Here is a 22,529-nt window from a genome sequence, read left to right as displayed (position 1 = left end):
TCACGTGAGCGCAGGCGGCTGTGGCTGCAGCGGTTTACCTGGCTCAATGACTTCAGCTCTGTACTAGTGAGCGTTAGAGGCTCTTGCTGTAACGCTGTGACTTATCAGCAATCTTTTGAATCTCGCGCTCCCGGAAAGGGGTTGGCGGATGCACTGACAGAGATTCAAATTTCGCGCTCTCTGGGCGCGTAGGCGGCTGCGGACACAGCGCCGGGCTTCACTTGAGTTTCGAATTCAAACGACAGCAGTTTGAATTCCGCGCTCTTTTCCCGAGCGAGGCGGCTGTAGCTTCAGCGCCTGACTTCACTCTCTCTCTCTCTGTAGCTTCCTGTGCGAGCGGCTACAGACGCTTCACTTTCACTTAGCTAACTAGCGAACTGACCGAGCTCTCTGCTTCGCGGCTGCGGTTCAGTTGCTATCGTGATTTCAGCTCAATGGAATGCTTCTGGTTAGTCCATCCCATCCTCGTCGCCAGTATTATGGATTAAGGAATGAGAGACCAAACCAGAGCATTCACAAGTAAAGGCTTTATTCAACGGAATAAAGGGCTGTCGCGTCTGCATACTAACAAGCAGACATGCTCAGCGAACAGCGGCTGGCTCGACCTAGCAGCCGGCTTTTATAGCCGGCTGTCGAAGGGAGCCAGCCAATGGGAGCTGTAAATGCCCCCGCAGTATAGACGGACTTGGTTGGGAACTTTGGTCAGTTCCAAGGACATAACATGAACAATGTTAAAGGCAGATGGATTTCCAATAGGACAGGGGTCTTCAACTTGACAGCTTTAAGACTTGTGGACTTCAACTTCCAGAATTCCTCCTCCAGTCATGTTAGCTCAGGAATTCTGGGAGTTGAAGTCCACAAGTCTTAAACTTGCCAAGTTTGAAAACCCTTGCAATAGGACATCATTCCAGAGGGACAACCGTATCACTGAAAAATACTTCTAAGCTTTGTCTTGAAGTTGAATAATGGCAATTGGGCTTCTTTTCTTGTTGGCTTGAAGCATTTCATTCTTTATCCAAGTTGCTGCTTCAGTCTGAGCAAGTTGGTTAGGGGAACCTCATATATGTCTTCCACGGAGATTTCATTTCTCACCTAATCTGGATAGGTTCAATAGGTAGAAGGTAGAAAGTCATTGGGATGTGAATGTTCCAGTTCCTGTGATGTGGTCTTAATCTTCCTGAGGACTGAGAAAAGAGCAACATTTAAAAATGGGGAACTGTTGTAGGTGAGGCCTCCACTTCTACTGAAGTGGATTTCAAAGTAGTTTTCCACTTTGACATTAATGGATTCCTTCACTCCTCTTGCAAACCATGGTTTCCTCAGTCCCCAGGAAGATTAAGGACACTATACAGGTTCACCAGGGAGGCCACACTTAACAATCCACCTGGGTAAAGGATTTAGGAATTGGAACATTTGACTCTCTGTCTACTCACCTGATGAGCCTATCCAGATTACCTGAGCTGAGGATATATATGGAGTTCCCCCTAACCAACCTCCTCTGACTGAAGAAGCTATTTAGATAAACAACAAAACATTTCAAATCAAGAAAAGAATTCCAGTTGCCATGACTCAACTTCCAGACAACTCTATCTGGATGATTGAGAATTTTCATCAACATTTCCCAATTTTGTTTCTGATTTCCCAGCAGTAAGGGACAATAAGCTGCTTGATTTAGATGTTGTGTCCATTTATAGCTCCATTATAACAGTTCCATAAATTTGTAACTACATTATAAATGTAGCATAAATATGGTGTATTTGGTGGCCAACCAGTTGCTGAAGTATAAATGTAGAGTAAATTTGGTGGTTAATATTAATAATATAATAATATTGGGAATGACTTAACCTCTGACATGATAGGACACGATGAAGGCATTACTGCATGCTAGCCACATAAATGAAAATAAATGAATTTTAAAAGACATAAGGATGTATAGATTCTAGGACATCTCATATCTAATATGAGATCTAATAAACATTTATTGCAAAACGGAACAGCATGTCAAGGATTTGATGATTTTGGAATCATATTTAGACACAGCCTTTGTATGATATTACACAGACAATTGTTCTTCTTGTTTTTACATCAGTGAATGCCATAACAGGATTAATAAAACCTCTGAACATCTAAAACTTTATTAAAAAGAGAGAGGGAGAGCCTGAACTCCATGCCCAGTGCCTTTAAAAGAAAATTTCGTTCATTTTGTTCAGGCATAAACACATATTTAAGCTGCATTTCTATACCCATTATCCTAACAACTGCCTTCAATGAGACCTATTTTTGAGTAGACAAATCTAAGATTGTACTGTTAGTAATTTCCTGAAGAAATGTTATGTATATATCATAGTATAGATCTAGTTTTCAATCAAGAGACAATATGAGATGAAACAGTACCTGCTTCTCAACCAAGATTAAGAAAAAAAAAACTCCCTTAGGTTTCATCCCAAGTAATTTCATGCAATTTTCTTGGGCCTTCTTCCCACTTTCAAGTGTACAGCTCTATATTCTGAGTTAATTTGCATCCAAATACAGACTATAAGCTTCCTTGCTCAGATTCCAAGACTTCGGGGTAACCAGAATTAGCTGTGGATGTGCTGTGGTTATGGCATTCAAAAAGGCTTATATGTTATTTCCAGTCTCCATAACTGCTGGTATACATTTTGTCCCATGTTGCTTTCTTCATAAGAAATCTGATTCAATGAACTAGGACAGGGGATATCAAACTCAAGGCCCGTGGCCCGGATCTGGCCCATGAGGTGCTTAGATCAGGCCAGCAGGGTTACCCTGGAAACAGCAAAGGACCAACCCGTGGTGCCTCTGCCAGTGAAAACAGAGGGCAGAGGATTGCAGGAGCTGTTATAGCTGAAAACAGCTCATGAGGGCTGTATGTTGCCTTCCCAAGGTCCATTTTCACTGGCAGAGGGTTGCAGGAGGCCATTGCAACCTGAAATGGAGCTTGGGACTCTTTTTTTGCTGGCAGAGCGTTCGGGCCACCATAGGTGCCCCAACATGAGGTGACATTGTGCTGGCCACGCCCAGCCCACTGAGGTCAAACACAACCCTGATGCGGCCCTGAAATAGAGTTTGACACCCCTGAACTAGGATATCCTTAACTGGACATCACTCAGCATTCAGTGCAAATACTCTCCAACATAATTTTATGTTTTTTTCCCCCTATAATATAACTGTCTGAAGAGTTCAGACAGGAAATCAATACTATCAAGAAACAGATGGATAGTTTTATGCTTTTTTCCCAGGCAATATCTTTATTTGTTATGTAGGCACAGAGATGACACATTGTATTAAAAATGAATGAGAGAGCATACCATCTAAGGTGAAGGTCTTGTACATGAACCAATAAAACCCCAGATGATACCGTCAGGGGAAAAAAATGCTTTCAGCAAAATAGTAGTTGTTATAACATGGCTTCTATTCAAATCTTCAGGCAAGATTTACTATCTAAAATTTGACACGAAATAACTGGCTGATAAGGGAATATGAGTACTGTACTTTAAATGGAGCATTTTTCAATCCAAATATCACAGATCAAAAATATTGACTTTTGTGTCCTGGATGCATTCATCTTTTTTAGCACAATCTAATACAAAGAGCAAAACTCACAGAAGAGAAGCACCCTATTATATATTTAATTTTGTTTTCATTGATCACAGGATGATAGAATCAGTATCATAATTTCTGGGTTGTAAAAGGATATAGTGATTGATGTAAAAATATTAGTATTGAATATAAAAAGCATAAAGAGACAAAAGTTTACTCTCATGAGCTACAGCTTAACAAAGAGGAAGATTAGATACAGGATCCTACTTGCTTCCTAAAAGGCATTTAGTGAGATCCATTGAAAGCCAACAGCAGAGTGATGCGATGGCCTAGAGATGGAGCTCTCACCTCACAATCAGGAGGCTGTGAATTCGATCCTAAGCAGATATTTCTCTCTCTAGGCACAATAAGAATATATCAGTGGTGGTATTCTACCGGTTCGGCCTGGTTTGGCCAAGCCAGTAGCGGCGATGAGCAGCGGAGACCGAGCCGGTTCCCTCCTCCACTCTGCTGTTGGGCCTATCCACCTTCCTGGGCTCCCACACTCACCTTTATCCTCTGCTTTTCAAGCACAGCTGCTTTGCACGGCACAGTAGAGTGCTGCGCGGCAGCTGCTGAAGCGACCGGGAGAGTGCAGGCTTGCAGGAGGTGAATTGGAACACCTCTGCACCTGTGCAAATGCCTCTGCGCCTGCACAAAGTGCGCATTTGGCTCATGTGCACACGCAAAGTGCATTCACCAGGCCACACCCACCGAGCCGGTGTAAAACATTTTGCATCCCACCACTGGAATATATCTGCTGCGAACTCCGCATTGGTGACAGGGAGGGTATCTGGCCATTAAAACACTTTGCTAGCTCCATTCAGTTGCCCAGACTCCATCTCGCAAGGGATTAAGGGGTCATTAAATGAAAATGACAATGATTGAAAGTCAACTGCAGAATCAAAACCTCATTTAAAGTACAAACCAGGTATCAATATAAGAAATCCAGTACAGGTAGTCCTTGACTTACAACCACAATTGAACCCAAAAGTTGTGTTGCCAAGCAAGACAATTAAGTGAATGTTGCCCCATTTTATAACCTATCTTGGCACAGTTAAGTGAATCACTTCAGTAGTGAAGTCAGTAACATGGTAGTTAAATGAATCTGTTTTCCCTACTGACTTTGCTTGTCAGAAGGTCACAAATGGTGATCACATGACCTGGGATACAGCATCCGTCATAAATACATGCCAGTTGCCAAGTGTCTTAATTTTGATCACCTGACCATGGGAATGTTGCGACGTTTGTAGGTGTGAAAGACAGTCCTAACTTACCTATTTCAGTGCCATTGTAACTTTGAACAGTCATTAAGTGAACCAAAGACTATACTACCCATTTAAATTCATAGGGTAGAAGACCAAAATATCATCAGATCAAAGAAATTTCAGGATTCCAGGAAGTTAAATAATATTTAGAGTCACTACGCAAACTCAGATTATCACCTGAATGAAGAGTAGGTGCTTTTTCTCAAGAGGCAACCGGACTTTCTTGTTTTTTTTCTTTTGAAGACATTTCACTTCTCATCCAAGAAGCTTCTTCAGCTCTGACAGGATAACGGGGAATGGATGGATTTATATTCCTTGCAGACAGCTAGTCAATTGCATCCTTTTAGAGGGTCACTGAACCACCTGGCGGTTTATCTGTGTCCTCAGTGGTGCTCCTGGTTCCTGTAGTCTGCAATTTTTCCTCTGGAAATCCATTCCTACTCCCACACCATTCAAAGGGTCTTCATCCAAAATTGTATAGCTAAAAGTCTGTAGAGATTCTCAGTCATCCAGGTCATGGTTGTCCCAAAGGTGATTTTTCAGGAGGCAACTGGACTTCTTTGTTTTTTCTTTTGAAGGAATATAAACCCTTCCATTCCCCACTATCCTGTCAGAGCTGAAGAATCTTCTTGGATGAAAAGTGAAACGTCTTCAAAAAACATTTTGGATGACTGAGAATCTCTACAGACCGGTAGGTGCTTTTATACTGGATTCTCCTAGTTTCTTCAAAATACAGATCCAGCAATAATGAACTGTTGTGAATGAACTTGCCTTTAATTAGCAGACTAAGACTTACTTAGTGAAACTCCTCTTTTCCTTCTTTTTTCCACAAAAGTACAACTGCCCACTTTCCTTTGCAGAAGCTTAATGATAAGGAACTTCTAACTCCCAATTAGTATATACTATCATTGCCTTAACTAGAGGCCTGACCCCAACTTAACCATGTAGCTAAATCCTCACTGATAGGTAACTTTCCTTTGTTGGTATCTAAACTATGAAGCTATTTCCTGTCTTGTTTTCACATAAGCAATCTAAGCAGCTCAGAAAAGTGAAGGGATTGAGAAAGGTCGAAGGACTATAAAACTTGCTCAAAAAATGCAAATCCTTTTAAATAGTTTCAACATGGCTGTTTTTTTTTAAATAGTGTACCCTGAATTCGCCATAGGTGATTGAGAAAGGAGTTCTCTTATATAAGCATACAGAATCGATCAAGAAAGCTTTGATAAATGCATTTATTCTAGTTTTTGGTCTAGATTGTTTATTCTAAGATGGGAAAGAATAACCAAAATGTTTGAAGTAGTTGGGAGGGGTGTTCAGCCATCAAGCCAAAATCTCGTTCAGTGAGGAAAACAGAACTGACAGACGACTTTCTATCATCTGCTTGTATGCATCCTCTCTAGATAACTTGATTCATTCTTTTAGGAAGCTTTTCCTTCTCACATTCAATTTGGCAGGTGTCTTTCTGTAACTTAAACTGTCTATTCTGTGTTCTACACTCTGGAATAAAAAGAGACCTTGATTTGCTTCCATATGAAACTTGATTTTAAAAGTTCCAACAGTTATATTCTGCTTCTAATATGTAAATTTCCAGGAAGACCAGACAATTTTTATTTGAACAATCTTCTAAAGATAAACAGGTTGTGCAGTAGCCAAATTTGGTGTTGCTGTAGCGAAAATAAGGCTTAGCTGCTTGCAGAAATAATCACTTCTGTTTGATTTATCTCTTTAGGTTTAACACATACTTGTTATCTTGTTTTTAGATGATATACATTTTAATAAATATTAAAATGTATATCATCTAAATATTTTAGATTTATACTTGTATTGGTAATTAATGCACTTCTATAGCAGTGTATATCATATTTTTATGTGTTATTTTATTCTGACTATTCTACGGTAGATCTTTGGTACATCAACTGAGGGCCATAGTTATCCTTATACTCCATGCTTCCTGCTGGCAATTGATGTTCAGCACAAGCATCACTCAAGTGATGGAAATAAAATACATAATAAAACAAGGGAAGATTACTCAAAAGAATTTCCCTCAGGCAATCATGCAAGATAGATATTTAGAACTGAACTCATGTATGAATAAGGATAGTGGATGAACCTTCTTTGGGACTTAATACCACCCTTTCACGCATTTGAAAAATACCATCATATTTCTCTTCAAGCAAACATTTCCAATTCTTTATCAGCATTGGTTTCTAATCCTTTTGTGAACCAGTGTTTCCTTTTTTTTTTTCCTGAAGTTGTCAAGATCTTCAACCTTGACACGGGTGGAAAGCATTTAACTGTGCTATTGTGAAGAGCCCTAGGCTTTCCATATTGATTGATATCAACTACCTTGTGCTTTTCTCCATCCTTCAAAAAAAGAAAATGGCAAGCAAGAGAACTGATAATTCTGCAAAGCAGTTGATTCCTTTTTCCCATCTTTTCCCAAATGATTCTGAAGGATGATATAGCCTATATGTGCTGTGTGTGTGTATGTTTATCCAGTTATTGATTGTTCCAGTAAATTTCATATAATTATGAATGGTGAAATGGTAAGATACGATGGAACCATAAAAACTACACACAGGTCCCATCTTTCTTGTTATGAATAAAGAAATAAGCTCACTGTCCATATTAACATCTAAAAAGAAAAAATGAAGGGCCTTGAAATTTAGGAAAAAATGGACAATGCCAATTATGGATAATTATTTCTCAACATTTGGAGTAAGAAGTAGCAAGAACGGATCTGAACAGAATTTCTACAGTATTAGTTATTTTTTTATATTGAACACAATGCAGTATTAATAAATTCCAATCAGTTCTATCTTCCATAAAATTGGACCTTTGATATTCTATGGAAATAGAATTGAGAAAATTATTGAATAAGCAGATACACAGGAATCTGTCTCCATATTACAAATTTTGCATGAGTTGAAACAATTATATTTCTCCATTGACTATGCCATTAAAAATAGCCCTGTATGGCACTGGTGAATGATGTATTAACTCTTCTGCAACATATTTAGGCACTTTTATTATCTTTGTTTGAAAACTTCTTCAGACAATTTGTTAAATTAATCATAGCACCTATAGTCTGCCTGCATTTTCTTGATTGGCAACCATAGAAAAAGGGGAAAAAATAAAAATAAAAGCTTATGTCTTCCAGATATAAGAAAGATTCTAGAACACTACTTTCACAGGTGATGTTACATTCAGCCCATTCCAAAAACATACCTATATTTAAGCCCATTGACAACATGGATACAATTTTCAGTATTTCACAAATGGGTATTAACAGCTAGTTCAAAGATCATACATAAGTAAATGTATACAGTATACAATTGCTAAGTAATCAATTGTATACTAACTTGATATCAATTTGCAAATATGATTGTGGACCATTCATGCTTTTTCACTATCACTTTTGTATACATTTCTAATATATACCTAAACATTCAAGTGAAGAGCCACTTAAAGCTACCAAGAAAAAGACAAGCGGATTGAACAGCAACTCATGAAAACAGAAACATTTCTATTTTTAAGGGCAGATTAGTCACATTGTGGAGAGAAAGTTAGAACTTCATGATAACAGAAACTAGAACGTTAGTTCAGTTCATACAAGCAGCTGGTCCCTAAGTAAAGATAATAAAACTCTGGATTTCTGAGGACTTAAACTATAATATAGATATTGCCACTTCAGTCAATATAGATATTGCCACTTCAGTCAAGTGTTTCTTTCCATCTATGGGGGATTTTAAAAGATTCACCCATTCAATTTTGTAGCTCATAGATCCATGAACCAAGAAATAGTTCTTTAATTATGTGATGAAATGAATTATAAATTTGAACGAGTTATTCTTGCAAAGTTGGTCTGTATGAATGAAATGGAGTCGAGATTGCAAAAGAAAAAAAGTCTTCTTTGGAATATTTTTTTTCTTTTTAAAAATACATCTGGGTCTTATTTGAAAGCATCACTGAGCATAGATTATAGGAACAGAGAAGGGGAGAAGGGAACATAATTCTTACCTTTATTCTTACAGTCACAGTAGCAAGGCCTGGAGGCATCGCTCCTCCGACATCGAAGGCTTCCACTAAAAAAGTGAATGTTGCTTCTGTGCCAGAAAAGGACTCGAAATCCAAGGACTTTTTAAGTGACAGTTCTCCTGTAAATTTGTTCAGTGCAAAAAACTGGAGTGATTCCTGACTTCGTATTCCATAGGTAATATTGGAACCAAGGTCAACGTCCTTAGCCTTGAGGAGGAAATGAAGAACAGGGTTTAGGGTTTACGAATTTCAACATTAAAACATGACATTCATTCCTCATTTTTTTGCAACATTGATTCTATGCATGATACACACATGCGCACATGTGCGTGCGCGCACACAGACACACAAACACCCTTCCAAAATTATCCCCCTCAAACCCATTTATCTATAGGAGTGCATCAAACCTAAGTATCAAGAATGAGGATTATCTTCAGGAGCTGGATATTATCGCATGATGTTGTGTGATGGCAGAATTGCTAATAAATAAAAACACCAATTGTATTAAAATGTCTGGATTCTCATCCAATTATCACATCTCATGAAATTTGGTAGTTTCAAGAGACTGACTATTTTCTTAAAAAATGGAGGGATGTTTTGGTAGCCACAAATGCTCCATTGTTAATGCAAGCTCTAGTTATGGTTAACATTTTCCTTTCATTTTTTAAAGAATTGTTTTGAAGCCATAAACGTATCAAATTGTATTATACTGGCGTCAAAAGAGGAATTTAAATAGTGTCTACAGATTGTTAAAATTTACAAAGGATAATAATATAGCTGAGAGCCAATTTGATGTGGTGGTTAAACCAACAGGTTAGAAATAAGGAAACCTATGTACGAAGCTACCTGGGAGACGTTGGACCAGTGACTTGCTTTGTTGCCAGAAGTCAAGACTAACATAACAGCACAAAGCTAAAATAATTCAATTCAATTCAATGTTGGGCTGCAAATATTTCTAATGATAGCTCAAGGTACGTTAATAGTTTTTCTGATTTAAAATACTGAATATCATTATGGTTAATTAATTTAGTATAAAATCTCCTAATATTTAATACTATTTTTTCTTTGGAGAGACATGATGGCAGCGTTCCAGTATTTGCAGGGCTGCTACAAAGAAGAGGGAGATAACTTATTTTCCAAAGCACCAGAAGGCGAAAGAAACAATGGATGAAAACTAATCAAGGAGAGAAACAACTTAGAACTAAGGAGACATTTTCTATACAATCAATCAATGGAACAGCCTGCCTTCAGAAGTTGCAGGTGCTCCAACATTGGGAGTGAGAGAAATGAGAATTATTCCTATAAAGAAAAGAGCAATAGTAATGCCATATCTCTGTATAACCTCAGAAACCCTGATGGGAAACATTATCAGGAATAACGGGAGAATGTTATCCATAAGGAAATAATGAGGCTATAAATTTATTAGCACATTCCAGGCCAGGAAACCAGATATCATGCTAAGGAAATCAGTTGGCATGATAACACATTCTATACCAGGAAACCAGCTGTCAAGCTAAAATTAATAGAGGGACAGCGCACATGGGAAGATTGTGCACCCCAAACTCATTTGATGCAAACCAACCAATGATGATGAGGGGCAGTAATGGGGTGGGGGTTTTCAAAGTGTATTTAAACCACATATTCATTTGCATCACTACTCTTCTGTGGCTCTACCTACATGAGCACAGAAGGCTAGCTTTTGCAAACATTCAAATAAAGCTCTTGTATTGTTCACGGTGTCTCCTGTTGATTCAAACTGAGAATTTTAAATATCACAGGAGCTTTTAAGAAGAGACTTACAGGATGCTAGAACTAGAGGAGGGTTTGGCCTGCCTAATTGGGAGTTGTACTATCAAGCTGCAAATTTGATGTGGGTTAAAGAATGGATAACATTAAGGAAGACTAGATTGTTGACACTAGAAGGTCATGATTTGTTGTTGGGTTGGCATGCTTTTCTATGGTATAAGGGAACCAAAACACAGGGTTATTTTAGAAGACATTATATACGGGAGTCTTTGTGGTTAAACTGGGAGAAGATAAAAAAACAATGTTATTTGAAAATTCCAGTTTGGTTATCGACGATAGAAGCGTTTTCTTATCCTATAATTTATAAAAAGGAACAAACAGTTAGATATGGGGAATTACTAGATGAAAAGGGTGAACTTAAATCGATACAAAACTTAGAGGAACAAGGTATACAGATGAATTGGTTTTCATATGTGCAAATACACTCAAGGTATGATGAGGATTCCAAAACAGAGGGATTTTATGATAAACAGACTGATTTAGATAAGATTTTGATGGGTACTGATGAAAAGGTGATTAAAAAGCTATATGGTTACTTATTGGAAATTAAGCTAGAGGAAGAACAAGTTAAAGAAACTATGATTGCTTGGGGGAGGAATTTTGGATACGGGATTGACTTAGAGAAATGGCAGAAATTATGGTTGCAAAACTATAAAATGACAATGTCCACAGCCTATAAAGAAAACTTGTATAAGATGTTTTACAGGTGGCATTTCCCCCCGACAAGGATAGCAAGAATGTTCAAGAACAAATTGGAAAAATGTTGGAAATGTCATCAGAAACCTGGTTCATACTACCATATGTGGTGGACTTGTGAGGACGCTAGAAAATATTGGACTAAAATCCGCATGTGATTGGAAAAAATGACAAAGAAGCATATAGATTTGAAACCGGAGCTTTTTTTATTGGGAATCTTACCAGATGTTTATAGTAAAGATTTGAAATATTTGATTGTAAATGTATTAACTGCGGCTAGGATTGTATTTGCAAAAAATTGGAAAAATGAGAAAATTCCATTGTAGGAAGAAGTTATAAAGAAAATATTGGAATGTGCTGAGATGAGTAGATTGACTTTTGAAATTAGAGAGCAAGAAGATAAACAATTTTATATAATTTGGGATCTTTTCTATCAATGGCTGAATGATGAAATACAAAAATAGAATATTTAGAATGTTAGACAATAAGGAATAATATTGATTTCACTGTTCTTTTTTCTTTTGGTATTTGATATTATATTTATAAAATGTTTTTTCTTTTTTTTTCTTTTATTTAGGATAGAATTGATAGGATTATATGATTTGTTATAGAATAAATTACTTAAATTATAGTTATCTCATAAGGCATGATTGAATAAAAGTATAGTCAAATCTTTTTTTCTTTAATAATGATATGAGGATATATAAGTTTGGATTGATAATAAGAGTTATTATGTAAGGTAATTGTAATTGTGACTACGAAATGAATGCACAAAACTGATGAACCAACTGACTCACTGTTTGTATATAAATACGGATGAGAGCTGATGTTTTTATGTTTTGTCTGTCTGTTTGTTAAAAAAACAATAAAATTGTTTTCAAAAAAAAAAAAAAGAAGAGACTGGACAGCAGGGGGTTGGACTAGAAGACCTCCAAAGTCCCTTCCAACCAGTGGTGGGATTCAATTTTTTTTTTTTTACTACCAGTTCTGTGGGCCTGGCTTGGTGGGCATGGCAGGGAAAGAATACTGTGAAATCTCCAGTCAGAGGTGGTATTTGCCGGTTGTCCGAACTACCTTAATTGCCTTAAGCAAGGAAATGAGGCAGGTGACTTTGGGCCAATTACTCTCTGTCTCTTCTAGGAAGCAAATAAGGGCAAACCATTTTTGAAAATGTTGCAAGAAAACTGGATGTCCATGCAGTCTGATTCAATGACACACAAACATACATGCATACTTTATGGAACACTTTCTTAGCCATCAACGTCTGTTGAAACTCATGCCTTCTTTACCTCTAAACGAAGGAATACTGTGCCTGGGGCCAGGCTTTCGGGAATTGAAACAGTATAGGAGGCATTTGTGAACACAGGACTGTTGTCATCAATATCCAGGACTCTGATTCCCAGAGTTAATGTTGTACGACGTGCATCCACGGCTCCATCTGTGGCTTCCGCAACGAGTTCATAATAATCTTTTTTCTCTCTGTTTAATTTCACCGAAGTGTAAATGCTACCATTGGATGTTATGCGAAAAACATTATTAAAGTTTGCTAAACTATAATGGACTTGGCCATTTATTCCAGCATCTGGATCAGTAGCCTAAAATATATAAAAAAAACATGCATATTAAAATTGCAAAATTATAATAGCCCATTATACATACATCAGGATCACTTGCCTAAAAGATTTATGTGAAGAAGGAGTGGAACCTGAGGGTGGAGTTAAAAGATCAGTGTAGAACTGGGGTGTCAAACTTGTGGCCCGCGGGCTGAATACGTCATGTCTAGAATTAAAACAAAACTTAAAAGGAAAAACAGAAGATTGGAAATGTCTAATGCCAATTTGACTTTTTTTTTTAAAAAAAGTGTATTTTTTCCTTCAATTTCTAAACATTCCAAAATAGCTATTCTGTCATTAGTACATGGCTAAAATCCACCCTTGGTATATTAATGAGATCTGCAAGAGAATTTCCTATTGTTATGAAGCAATTAGGTTGATTTTTTTTTAGCAAATAGAATTCAAAAGAAGTTCGGATGTAGAGAGAAAAGAGAGGAAAGAAAACGTAGATCATGATCACAGGCACAACAGTCCAGTGCTGCAACACTATATTACTTTTTTCAATGTGTGCTTCGTAACTGTCATACACATTGATAAAAATCACAGTAGTGTTATATTAAGAATCTTTTTGGCAACTTCACATGACATATTGGGTGGGGGGGATGCCATGTGAAAAGAACATAGGAAGTTGTCTTGTATAAGTCACATCTTTGGTTCATCCAGCGTCACACTGTCTACTCTGAATTGAAGTTCTCCAGCTTTCAAACTAGAGTTTTTCACTGCTTTTTCTATAGTACTCAGGGATTAAAGTCTAGGCATTGCAAATGGATACTTGGTCATTGAACTTTTATCATGAAACGCTACAAGAATGTTTCCTAAAAAGTAATATCAGTGAATATCTTTTGTAGTAGAATGAAATATGATAGAGTTCAACACAGTATGAAGTTGGTCGGTCCATTTTTTCATCAGCTGTGTAGAGCTCTCTACACTTTCAATTTATATCACCGACAGTGATATAAAACCTGTCTTCATTAGTGATCTATTATTGATCTATGACTGCAAAGGTGTTATAAAATTGTTAATGATGAAATACTCATAATACCATTTTAAATATTACTGAATTTCATACTGCACAAATGCTTTTGGAACTGCAGGTTTGTTTCTCGAACTGGAATTGTATTTCTTAAAATATAATTTAATTTCAAAGAACAGATTTGTCTTTGCTGATAGTTCTGGAAGGTGAGTATTTGATGCAGCAGATCTATCACTGTAATACAAATGATAACAAATGATAACAAATTGGTATATTTGGCTTATTCACTTTACTAACTTATCCAGTTTGTAAAGATGAGCTGTAAATACTATTTTCCTTCCTCTGATTAAAATTCTCAGTGGCAGAAATCAAAGAAATTTGTCCAAGTACAGGTAGTCCTTGACTTATGACCACAATTGAACCCAAAATGTATACTGCTAAGTGAGACATTGGTTAAGTGAGGTTTCCCCCATTTTATGACCTTTCTTGCCACAGTTGTTAAGTGAATCATTTCAGTTGTTAAATTAGCAACGAAATTGTTCAGCGAATACGGCTTCCCCATTGCCTTTGCTTGTCAGCCCGTTGGAAAAGGTGATCACATGACCCTGGGGACACTATAACGGTCATAAATATGAACCTAACCAAGCATCCAAATTTTGTGAAAAAGGGTCACAAATCACTTTTTTCAGTGCCATTGTAACTTCGAACACTAAACAAACTGTTTTAAGTTGACAACTACCTGTACTAAAACTATGCTTGATATCAATCATGGACTGATAGCAATAGCACTTAGCTAATGTAATATCACCTTATGCTAAATAAATAAATAAATAAATAAATCTTCTCTTCTCTCTTCCTCTTGTCCTCTGTCTTCCTCTTTTCTCCCAGTCCTTTCCCCTCCCCTGCCCTCTTCTTTTCATCCCTCCCTCCTCTACTTTCCTCCCCTCCCCTTCCCCTAATCTCCAGTGGTGGTATTCATTTTTTTTTTTTGCTACTGGTTCTGTGGGCATGACTTGGTAGATGTGGTGTGACTTGGTGGGTGTGGCTTGGTGGGCATGGCAGGGGGAGGATACTGCAAAATCTCCATTTCCACCTCATTCCAGGGGAAGAGTACTATAAAATACCCATTCCCTCCCCACCCCACTAACCTGCTTTCCAGCTCCAATTGATCAGCTGGAACACCGACCAGCTGGGACCTGGGAGGCAGCAAATAGATGGAGGCGGGGCCAACCAGAGGTGGTATTTGCCAGTTCTCCAAACTACTCAAAATTTCTGTTACCGGTTCTCCAGAACCACCTCTGCTCATCTCCCTTCCTTTCCCTTTCTTTCTCTTCTCCTTACTTAAATGAAGACACTTTCATTTACCCAGCTAGCTCTTATGAAGGGCAGGCTTCTATAAGACAATTTTACCTGCATATACTTATAAAAGAGCTTTCAGCTGATTTCACAAGATAAGCAATAGAAAGTCCCTAATTATCCATACTGCTGTCAAGAAGCTTTCAAAGGCATTTAATATCCTGCCATGATGCTCAGCGTGAACAGATAATGAAACCATTTATCCTCATGGAAATCAATTAAAACTTAATTAAAACAGTTAATAAAAATCATACAGTCGGCTCCTTTCTGTACTCTATCAATACAATAGATGTTAACAGTTTCACTGTTATTTCTACTTTGCTGTTAATACATCTTTACAAACAATTTCTTAATATGGATGACTATATATATCGACTTCCTTGGCAGCTGCTTCACCAATCAGCAGCTGAAAATCAAATCAGGCTGAAAAACCTATCACTACTTTTCTTGGCCCATAGAGATACCAATACACCCAAGGTAAATGATGCATGGGTATGATCAAGAGCTTCAGTTTAGGAAAGCTTGCTGTAGATCTTCCATGGCATCAGTTGTTAGAAATGACTGATATCCAGCAGCATGTCTAAATAAAAGGTGAACTCCGAAACTTGGTGATAAGGATATATTTCAAAATAATCTAACCTTCACCTTTAAAAAGCTGGAAAACTTGACTGAACCCATAAATAATTCTATCTTCATTCAAGCTAGTATTTTAGGTCAAGTTTGCCAAGACTGGTTATACTGGAAAAAGAGGCTTGGTGGCCTAGCAGTGAAGACTCTCACCTCCCATTCCAAAGCTTTAGAGTTCAATCCTAGGTAGCGGCATATATTTCTTTCCTAGGTTACAAAGAAAAAATATATCTGCTGCAAACTCCATGTGGTGTCAGGAAGGGTATCCGGCCAGTAAATGCTCAGCTCCATCCAGTTGCCTCAATTCTACCCCAAATTAAAGGATTATGGGATTGTAAAAAGGGAGTTATTTACATAATTAAAATAAGATTGTTTTAAAATCTCATTTAAAAAGAGGTTGGAATTGATGGTGGAGAATTGGGCATACTATATTATGAGGATTTCAGCTGAGATAACACCAGCACACTATCTTTTTACTGAAGTAATATATGACAGATGTATATAAGCAAAAGCAATGTGTGTTCACAGATACTTTTGCACACAAAAGCATTTGAACAGCTGGTAGCTGGATTATAATACCCATTAGACAAGAGTAAATTTTTAAAAGATTAATTGCCAACTGAAATGTTACTGCCAAATTAAATTGCATATTAATATGCTGTTCCTCAGTTATTAGGAAAATGAGAGTGCACACATACTTCAAAACTAGTGATTTATTGTTTATGTAACTGTTGTGTTTGATTCTGAGCATCACAGTTGAAAAACATAAGTTCAGTAAGGTTCATGAGAGATGATCTGGGAATCAAAAACTAGGTTCCAGGAAGAGAGACTGTAGAAGCTGAGTTTGGATTTAACACTATTATATCTTGTCACAGTGCATAGCATGACGAACATTCAAAATACATTTACATTGTTTGGCCCTTTTTAATTTAATCAAGGCCTGCATGAATATCAGAGTAAATCTTGTTTTCATGGTTTGGAATCTGCAAATCAATTTGAACTCTTTTTTTTAAACTTTATGTATCAGAACTGAGTACTGTAAAATGAAATATGTCTATATACTTCACTTCAAAATATACAAAGAATAGGAGATGGAACAAGAATGAGCGACTAATACCACCAGAGTTGCTTACAATCATCTTTAAAGAAGTAACTCATTGTCACTTATGCCCTAGTCACTTTCCATCTTGACTATTAAAAGATGCTTTACGTGGGGCTGCCCTTGAAGAGCATCCAGAAGCTTCAGTTGGCACAAAATCCAGTGGCCCACATGGTTTTATGCAGACCACAGTGTGCACATGTATCATCTCTCCTGCAGAAGCTGCATTGTTTGCCAATTTGCTTCTGGGTGCAATTCAAGGTGCTGGTTGTCACCTTTAAAGCCTGTCATGACTTGGGACCAGGTTATCTGAAGGACTGTCTCTTGCTAGTAACATCTACCTGACCTACCAGAGCAGAGAGGTAAAGAATGTTGCGGGTCCCATCCCCTAGGACAGGAATCAGCAACCTGTGGCTCTGGAGATGCATGTGGTTTTTTCATCCCTCTGCTTCGGCTCCCTGTTGCCGGTTGGCTCCATAATTGATAGAGTTTTTGGTTAGGACAGGTAGCAGAAAAAGGATGCTGTGCTAGGAGAAGATGCAATGGTGGGGGAACCGCCATAGACTCTGGTGGGCTCCAGAATTGAATGGGGGGCTTCCAGTTAGGACCTGGCTCTTTGAGTGTTTAAGGTTGTTGACCTCTGCCTTAGGGAGAAGAAGGGCCTTCTTCGTGGTAGCTCCCCCTCTCTGGAACATCATTCCCTCAGAGATTAGAATGGCCTCCACTTTAAAACTCTTCCAGAAGGTGCTAAAGACCTGGTTCTGCCAATGGGCATAGGGAACATGGAGTGGGATGAAGGCCATTAAATGGCTCATGTGATGTGTTGTTGCCAGGGCGGGGTGGGTGGGTACGGATTACTTTATTACATTATATTATTTTATTATATGATTTTCTCTTTTATTGTTTTACATATGAGGTTTTTTTATACTCCTGTAAGCCGCCTTGAGTCCCCAGGTGTGAATAGGCGGCAGTATAAATTTTCTAAAATAAAGTAAGATAAATAACTCCAGTTGTATATGTATATCACAGGTATATGTGTTTATAGAAAACACTGTTTTAATTTTTGTTCTTTATTTTGCTAAAAAATGATAAACTCATCAAACTGGCTCAAAGTCATTCAGTTGGCATCTGTGCCTGTGTGTGTGTGCGCGTGCGTGCTCCTGTATATACACACATGCACACACACCCCAGAAAAAGCGGCATGAGCCCTATCTATATCAGGATAGAGAATTCTTCTTAATCTGTGGCCTTTCATTGAAGAAATGCCTGTATCAATAGCAACAGACCAGGAACCAGACATTTAAGTCACAGTTCTTCCTAAATAGCATTTGTTTCTGACAGTACTGTTTTCCCCAACAATGTAGAATTACTTTAGCTATTAGTGGTGGTAAATTAAACATTTAATAAGGGATTCCAGCTAGCAGAATAAAGTAGCAAATATGTTTCAAGAGTATTGTTTAAGTATTGCAGTGTTAAAAAAAAAAACCTTTAACAAAATATTCTATGCAAAAGTTTTTTTTAAACAACTGTATAACAGATGTTGGGCTTTCTTAACCATCAAAATGTTCTCTTCTTATTTCTGTAGGTTAATCTTCCATGCAACATGAAAATCTAATAAAATAAGCAGATGAGCTGACCAGACAGCTTTTTTTCAAAGTTATTATCTATAATTAAGGTATCTGAAAGAAGGGCAGATATAAATCTTATTGCATGGAGGCAGACATAAGCATACAAATGCAAGCATAGAAATAGTAAGATTAAAACTTGTAAGAGCAATTGTCCCAGATCTTCCTTATGTACTTAGTTTTATTTGTTGATTTGCACCTTTAGTTAATTTTGAAGCTGGTCCTTTTCATTTTTAGAATTATTTATTTATGTATTTATTTATATTTGTCAATTGCTTACAAGATAATAGATATAAGTAAAAACATCATTATGAATACATGGATACATCTGTTTTGATGCTGTGCTAACTTGGTACACTATTTGAGTAAGGGATATTGAATTTCAAATATTTCATGGTATCTTTATAAGCTCATAGCTGGGAACAAAAGATGTCTTTTAAAATTCTACCTTTGCCCTAGTGGAAAGGAAGATATTTCATCGGTGTCTGAAGTTTCTTCACAATGTGAAATGAAATGATACAGGTGATAGGACATGGATTTTCATACTGTTCTTCTTTATAGTCTCATCCCACACAACCCTAGTGAAAATGACAAGTAAATGAATATTGAATGCAGAATGTGTGTAACTGTGTATTTTCCTTTTACATAGCTAATTTAGGACCACAGAATAATAATTATCTGCATAGATGAGCATAAACAGTTTTGCCAGGAAAGCTTAATAAATAAAGCAGCAAAATGGGATAAATGCTGTGAACTTCCATTTCTTACTCCAACCTCCCATCATAGAATGTTTCTAAATGTATGTCACTATTGTTGAAAAGATCCAATGAACATTTGACCTATTTCAAGTCTTTTGTAGGAATGTGGCAGGTGAAATTAATGATGAACAAGAATTTAATGGTGGTTTTAAGTATCACCATTTTAATAAAATTTAATTGTGCTTCATCTATTTAGGGTGGTTTCCTTGTTCCTTTATGAGTATCCAAGACAGAGAGCCATTCTTACGATGATATATTGGCTAGAATTAGGTGTTTTACACATGTTAAAACTTATTTGCTATTTAACTTATTTGTTATTTCTATGTTTCCCAAATATTGAATTTGTCATTTGCATCCATAAAAGAGGAAAATATTCATAGTAAAGACCTGTAGGCAGATGTACATTCTGTGCATTAGTCCAGGAAATACTGTATGAAGCTGGCTTTGCAAAAACAGAAAATATTCAAACTCTGCAATTATGAATAATGCAGAAGCTTAATTCCAACATAATCTATTATCTTTCCTGCTTTGTGCAAGGCCTCCTACTGTGACGTTAAGAAAAATAACTAAGGAACAGAACAATGTCTGCCTAGGAGGTAACAGTTTATTTCATATAATATTAGAGAATAGATTGTAATTTTCCTATAAACTGAATTTGTTTGGTCAATTTTTCAAATTGGAGTGTACTGTATATTATTCACTACACTGCTGTTTTATTGTATTTGCGCAGTGTCAATATCAGTTTTTCTACTAATCCCTAAGTGAACTTGATTTCCTGTTCAGAATTAAGTTTTTTTTCTAGAGGTGGTCATAGAACGATGGAATTAAATGGGGAGGTCACCTTCAGTGCACATGTTTACACAATTTCAGATTGGCTAAACTCTTCCCGGATGATAGGATTAAAAAAAAAAAAGGACATGGAAGTAAGTTAAACAATGTAAAAAGAAAGACCTATATAGAAGAAAGGAACAGAAGGAGCTATGGGGTAATTATGCATTTGTGCAACAAGAAAGCAACAACATTTGAAATAATGTGCCCTCAAAAGCTCTTATAAAGGAAAACGTGTCTCTAAAGAAATATAAGCCATAAACATATTGGCTTATACATTAAGACTTTTTCTTGCATTACTTTGTAAAATATATTTGTGTTAATAATTCTGTTTTTAGTATATGCTATCAAAATCGGAGGATAGCATCAAAATCAAGGGCAGACAAGGGAAAATCTGGAATCAAATTAAGACTTCTATCAGAACCAGATAAAACAGTTTTAAAATATTTACATTTAAAATAGCATGACATTTGAGTTGTAGCATTCAAACCAGGCTACCAGAAATGGATAATTCTCATGATGGCCTCTGCACTTAAGCTATTGAGCTAGTAGATTTGAAGAGGTTTCATGAACATAGGAATGATCTTTAACCTGGGAATTTAGAAATGATTGGCAGGGCAGGATTTTAGAACAGGAACTAAGATACAATATGAGGTGGGGGGAGAGATGAAGGGACAATATTGGAAAGGGTGGATTGCAATGAAAAAAAAAAAGAGGGAAACTTCCAGTTTTGACTCAGCATTCTGTTTCCAGATTCCTTGTGTCTATCACAGGATTTTCATTCTACTGTATATTCTTGACACTGAGGGTAAAATCTGACTCCAAACAGCCATATCTTCCTAAAACTGCTCTCTCTCTCTCTCTCTCTCTCTCTTTCTCTCTCTCCAGCACATGACCTCTGTACATATTACATTGTTTTCATTTTCAAATATTACATGGTTTGACAGGAAAAGATCTGCACAAAATAATTAGTATTCTAAACTCAACGGTTTTGTGATTCATAGGTTCTCTTCTCTGTTAACATGCCATCTATTTTGGCTGCCTCAGACAGAAAAGCTACTCTGAAAATGTGCTAGTTTAGAGTTGTTCAGCAGATCTTTCATGCAATTTCAGGTATAACTATAGGATCATAATATTTTCATGTTCGGGGCATGAAATATTAACAAATTAAATCAAAAAAGTTTGATTCGTCTCAACCTCAGTGTTGGTTTCATTAATACACTGGCTACAGAGCTGAGTGAGTTGGAAAGCAACTAAAACCCTTTGTTAAATTCCTAATTAGCTTTGGACAAATCACTGTCTTGCAGCCTAGTTTACCAACATGGATGCTGTCAAGCTTTGGGTGTTGTCATCATAAAGGTGTATTATGATAGAAGTGTAACTGGCTCTTGTCAATCCTCCATAGTCCAAACTCTTTATTGAATGACAGATTGTGGTGTCTCTCCTGCTTTCCCCAGATTTACAAGTCTAGAGACAGCACCAGAACTACATCTTCAGGTATTAGCTTGTTAAAATGCATTTGACCTCTCAGGTTGTTCTGCTTCACAGAAAAGAAAGGGCATTGAAAAAATCAACAGGGCATGAGGGAGATCCCAACGATGAAATTAAATGAGGAACTTCTTACAACACCAATAATTATTAAGTAGATTTTTTTTAAAAAAGTCTGAAATACATTCACAATACTTTGAGATTTGTCTTTTTCAGTTTTAGCCCTTTTTATTTGCTTTGCATTTTACTTTTCCCGGAAGACAAGGCCAATAGATGTCAATGATTACAAGCATTCAGCTGTAAATGCTTTCATCTCACGAGTTATTAGCATTGTTTTTCTGGGTTTTTTCATCAATTTCTAGTACATACAAACTGTATTGATGGAGCCTGGCATTTCTCAACGGAAATAAGAGAATATTTTTTTGTTTTGATTGAAAAATAAGCAAAGTAGAATAAAGATTCCCTTATTTTAAACAGAAGGATATATTCAGCATTTTGCCAAAAACACAACTACACAAATACAAACACTTCTGGGAGGAATAAATCTTTTGAATAAATATTCCAATGCTGAAATAAGATTAGAGATATTGCTTATGAGTCAACTTGATTCTGAATTGCATATACTAGCATCACTACAAAACTAGCTTCTCTCTCTCTCTCTCACTCATTTTATTCAGAAATCCATATTGCGGTCTGGTGTTCATGGCGTTATCCTTTGTTGCTTTGTAACTCAGATTTGTAGTAGGGTTTTTTGTTT

General features: G+C 36.9%; 1 protein-coding gene across 10 annotated transcripts in view; it reads right to left on the bottom strand.

Moving 5' to 3' along the window:
* Positions 1 to 22,529, bottom strand: part of PCDH15 (protocadherin related 15) — a 579,778-nt gene that overhangs the window by 161,441 nt on the left and 395,808 nt on the right. For all 10 annotated transcript variants that reach the window (XM_087932347.1, XM_087932353.1, XM_087932355.1 and 7 more), the window contains 2 exons: positions 12,695 to 13,000; positions 8,886 to 9,110 (listed from right to left, as the gene is read on the bottom strand). In XM_087932347.1, coding sequence (XP_087788473.1) covers positions 8,886 to 9,110; positions 12,695 to 13,000 — 531 coding nt within the window. The remainder of the gene's footprint in view (positions 1 to 8,885; positions 9,111 to 12,694; positions 13,001 to 22,529) is intronic.

Source organism: Pseudonaja textilis, chromosome 4, assembly GCF_049901715.1.
Source record: "Pseudonaja textilis isolate UNSWEBS1 chromosome 4, rPseTex1.2, whole genome shotgun sequence".
Lineage (NCBI taxonomy): Eukaryota > Metazoa > Chordata > Lepidosauria > Squamata > Elapidae > Pseudonaja > Pseudonaja textilis.
This window is presented reverse-complemented; position numbering and strand designations above follow the sequence as displayed.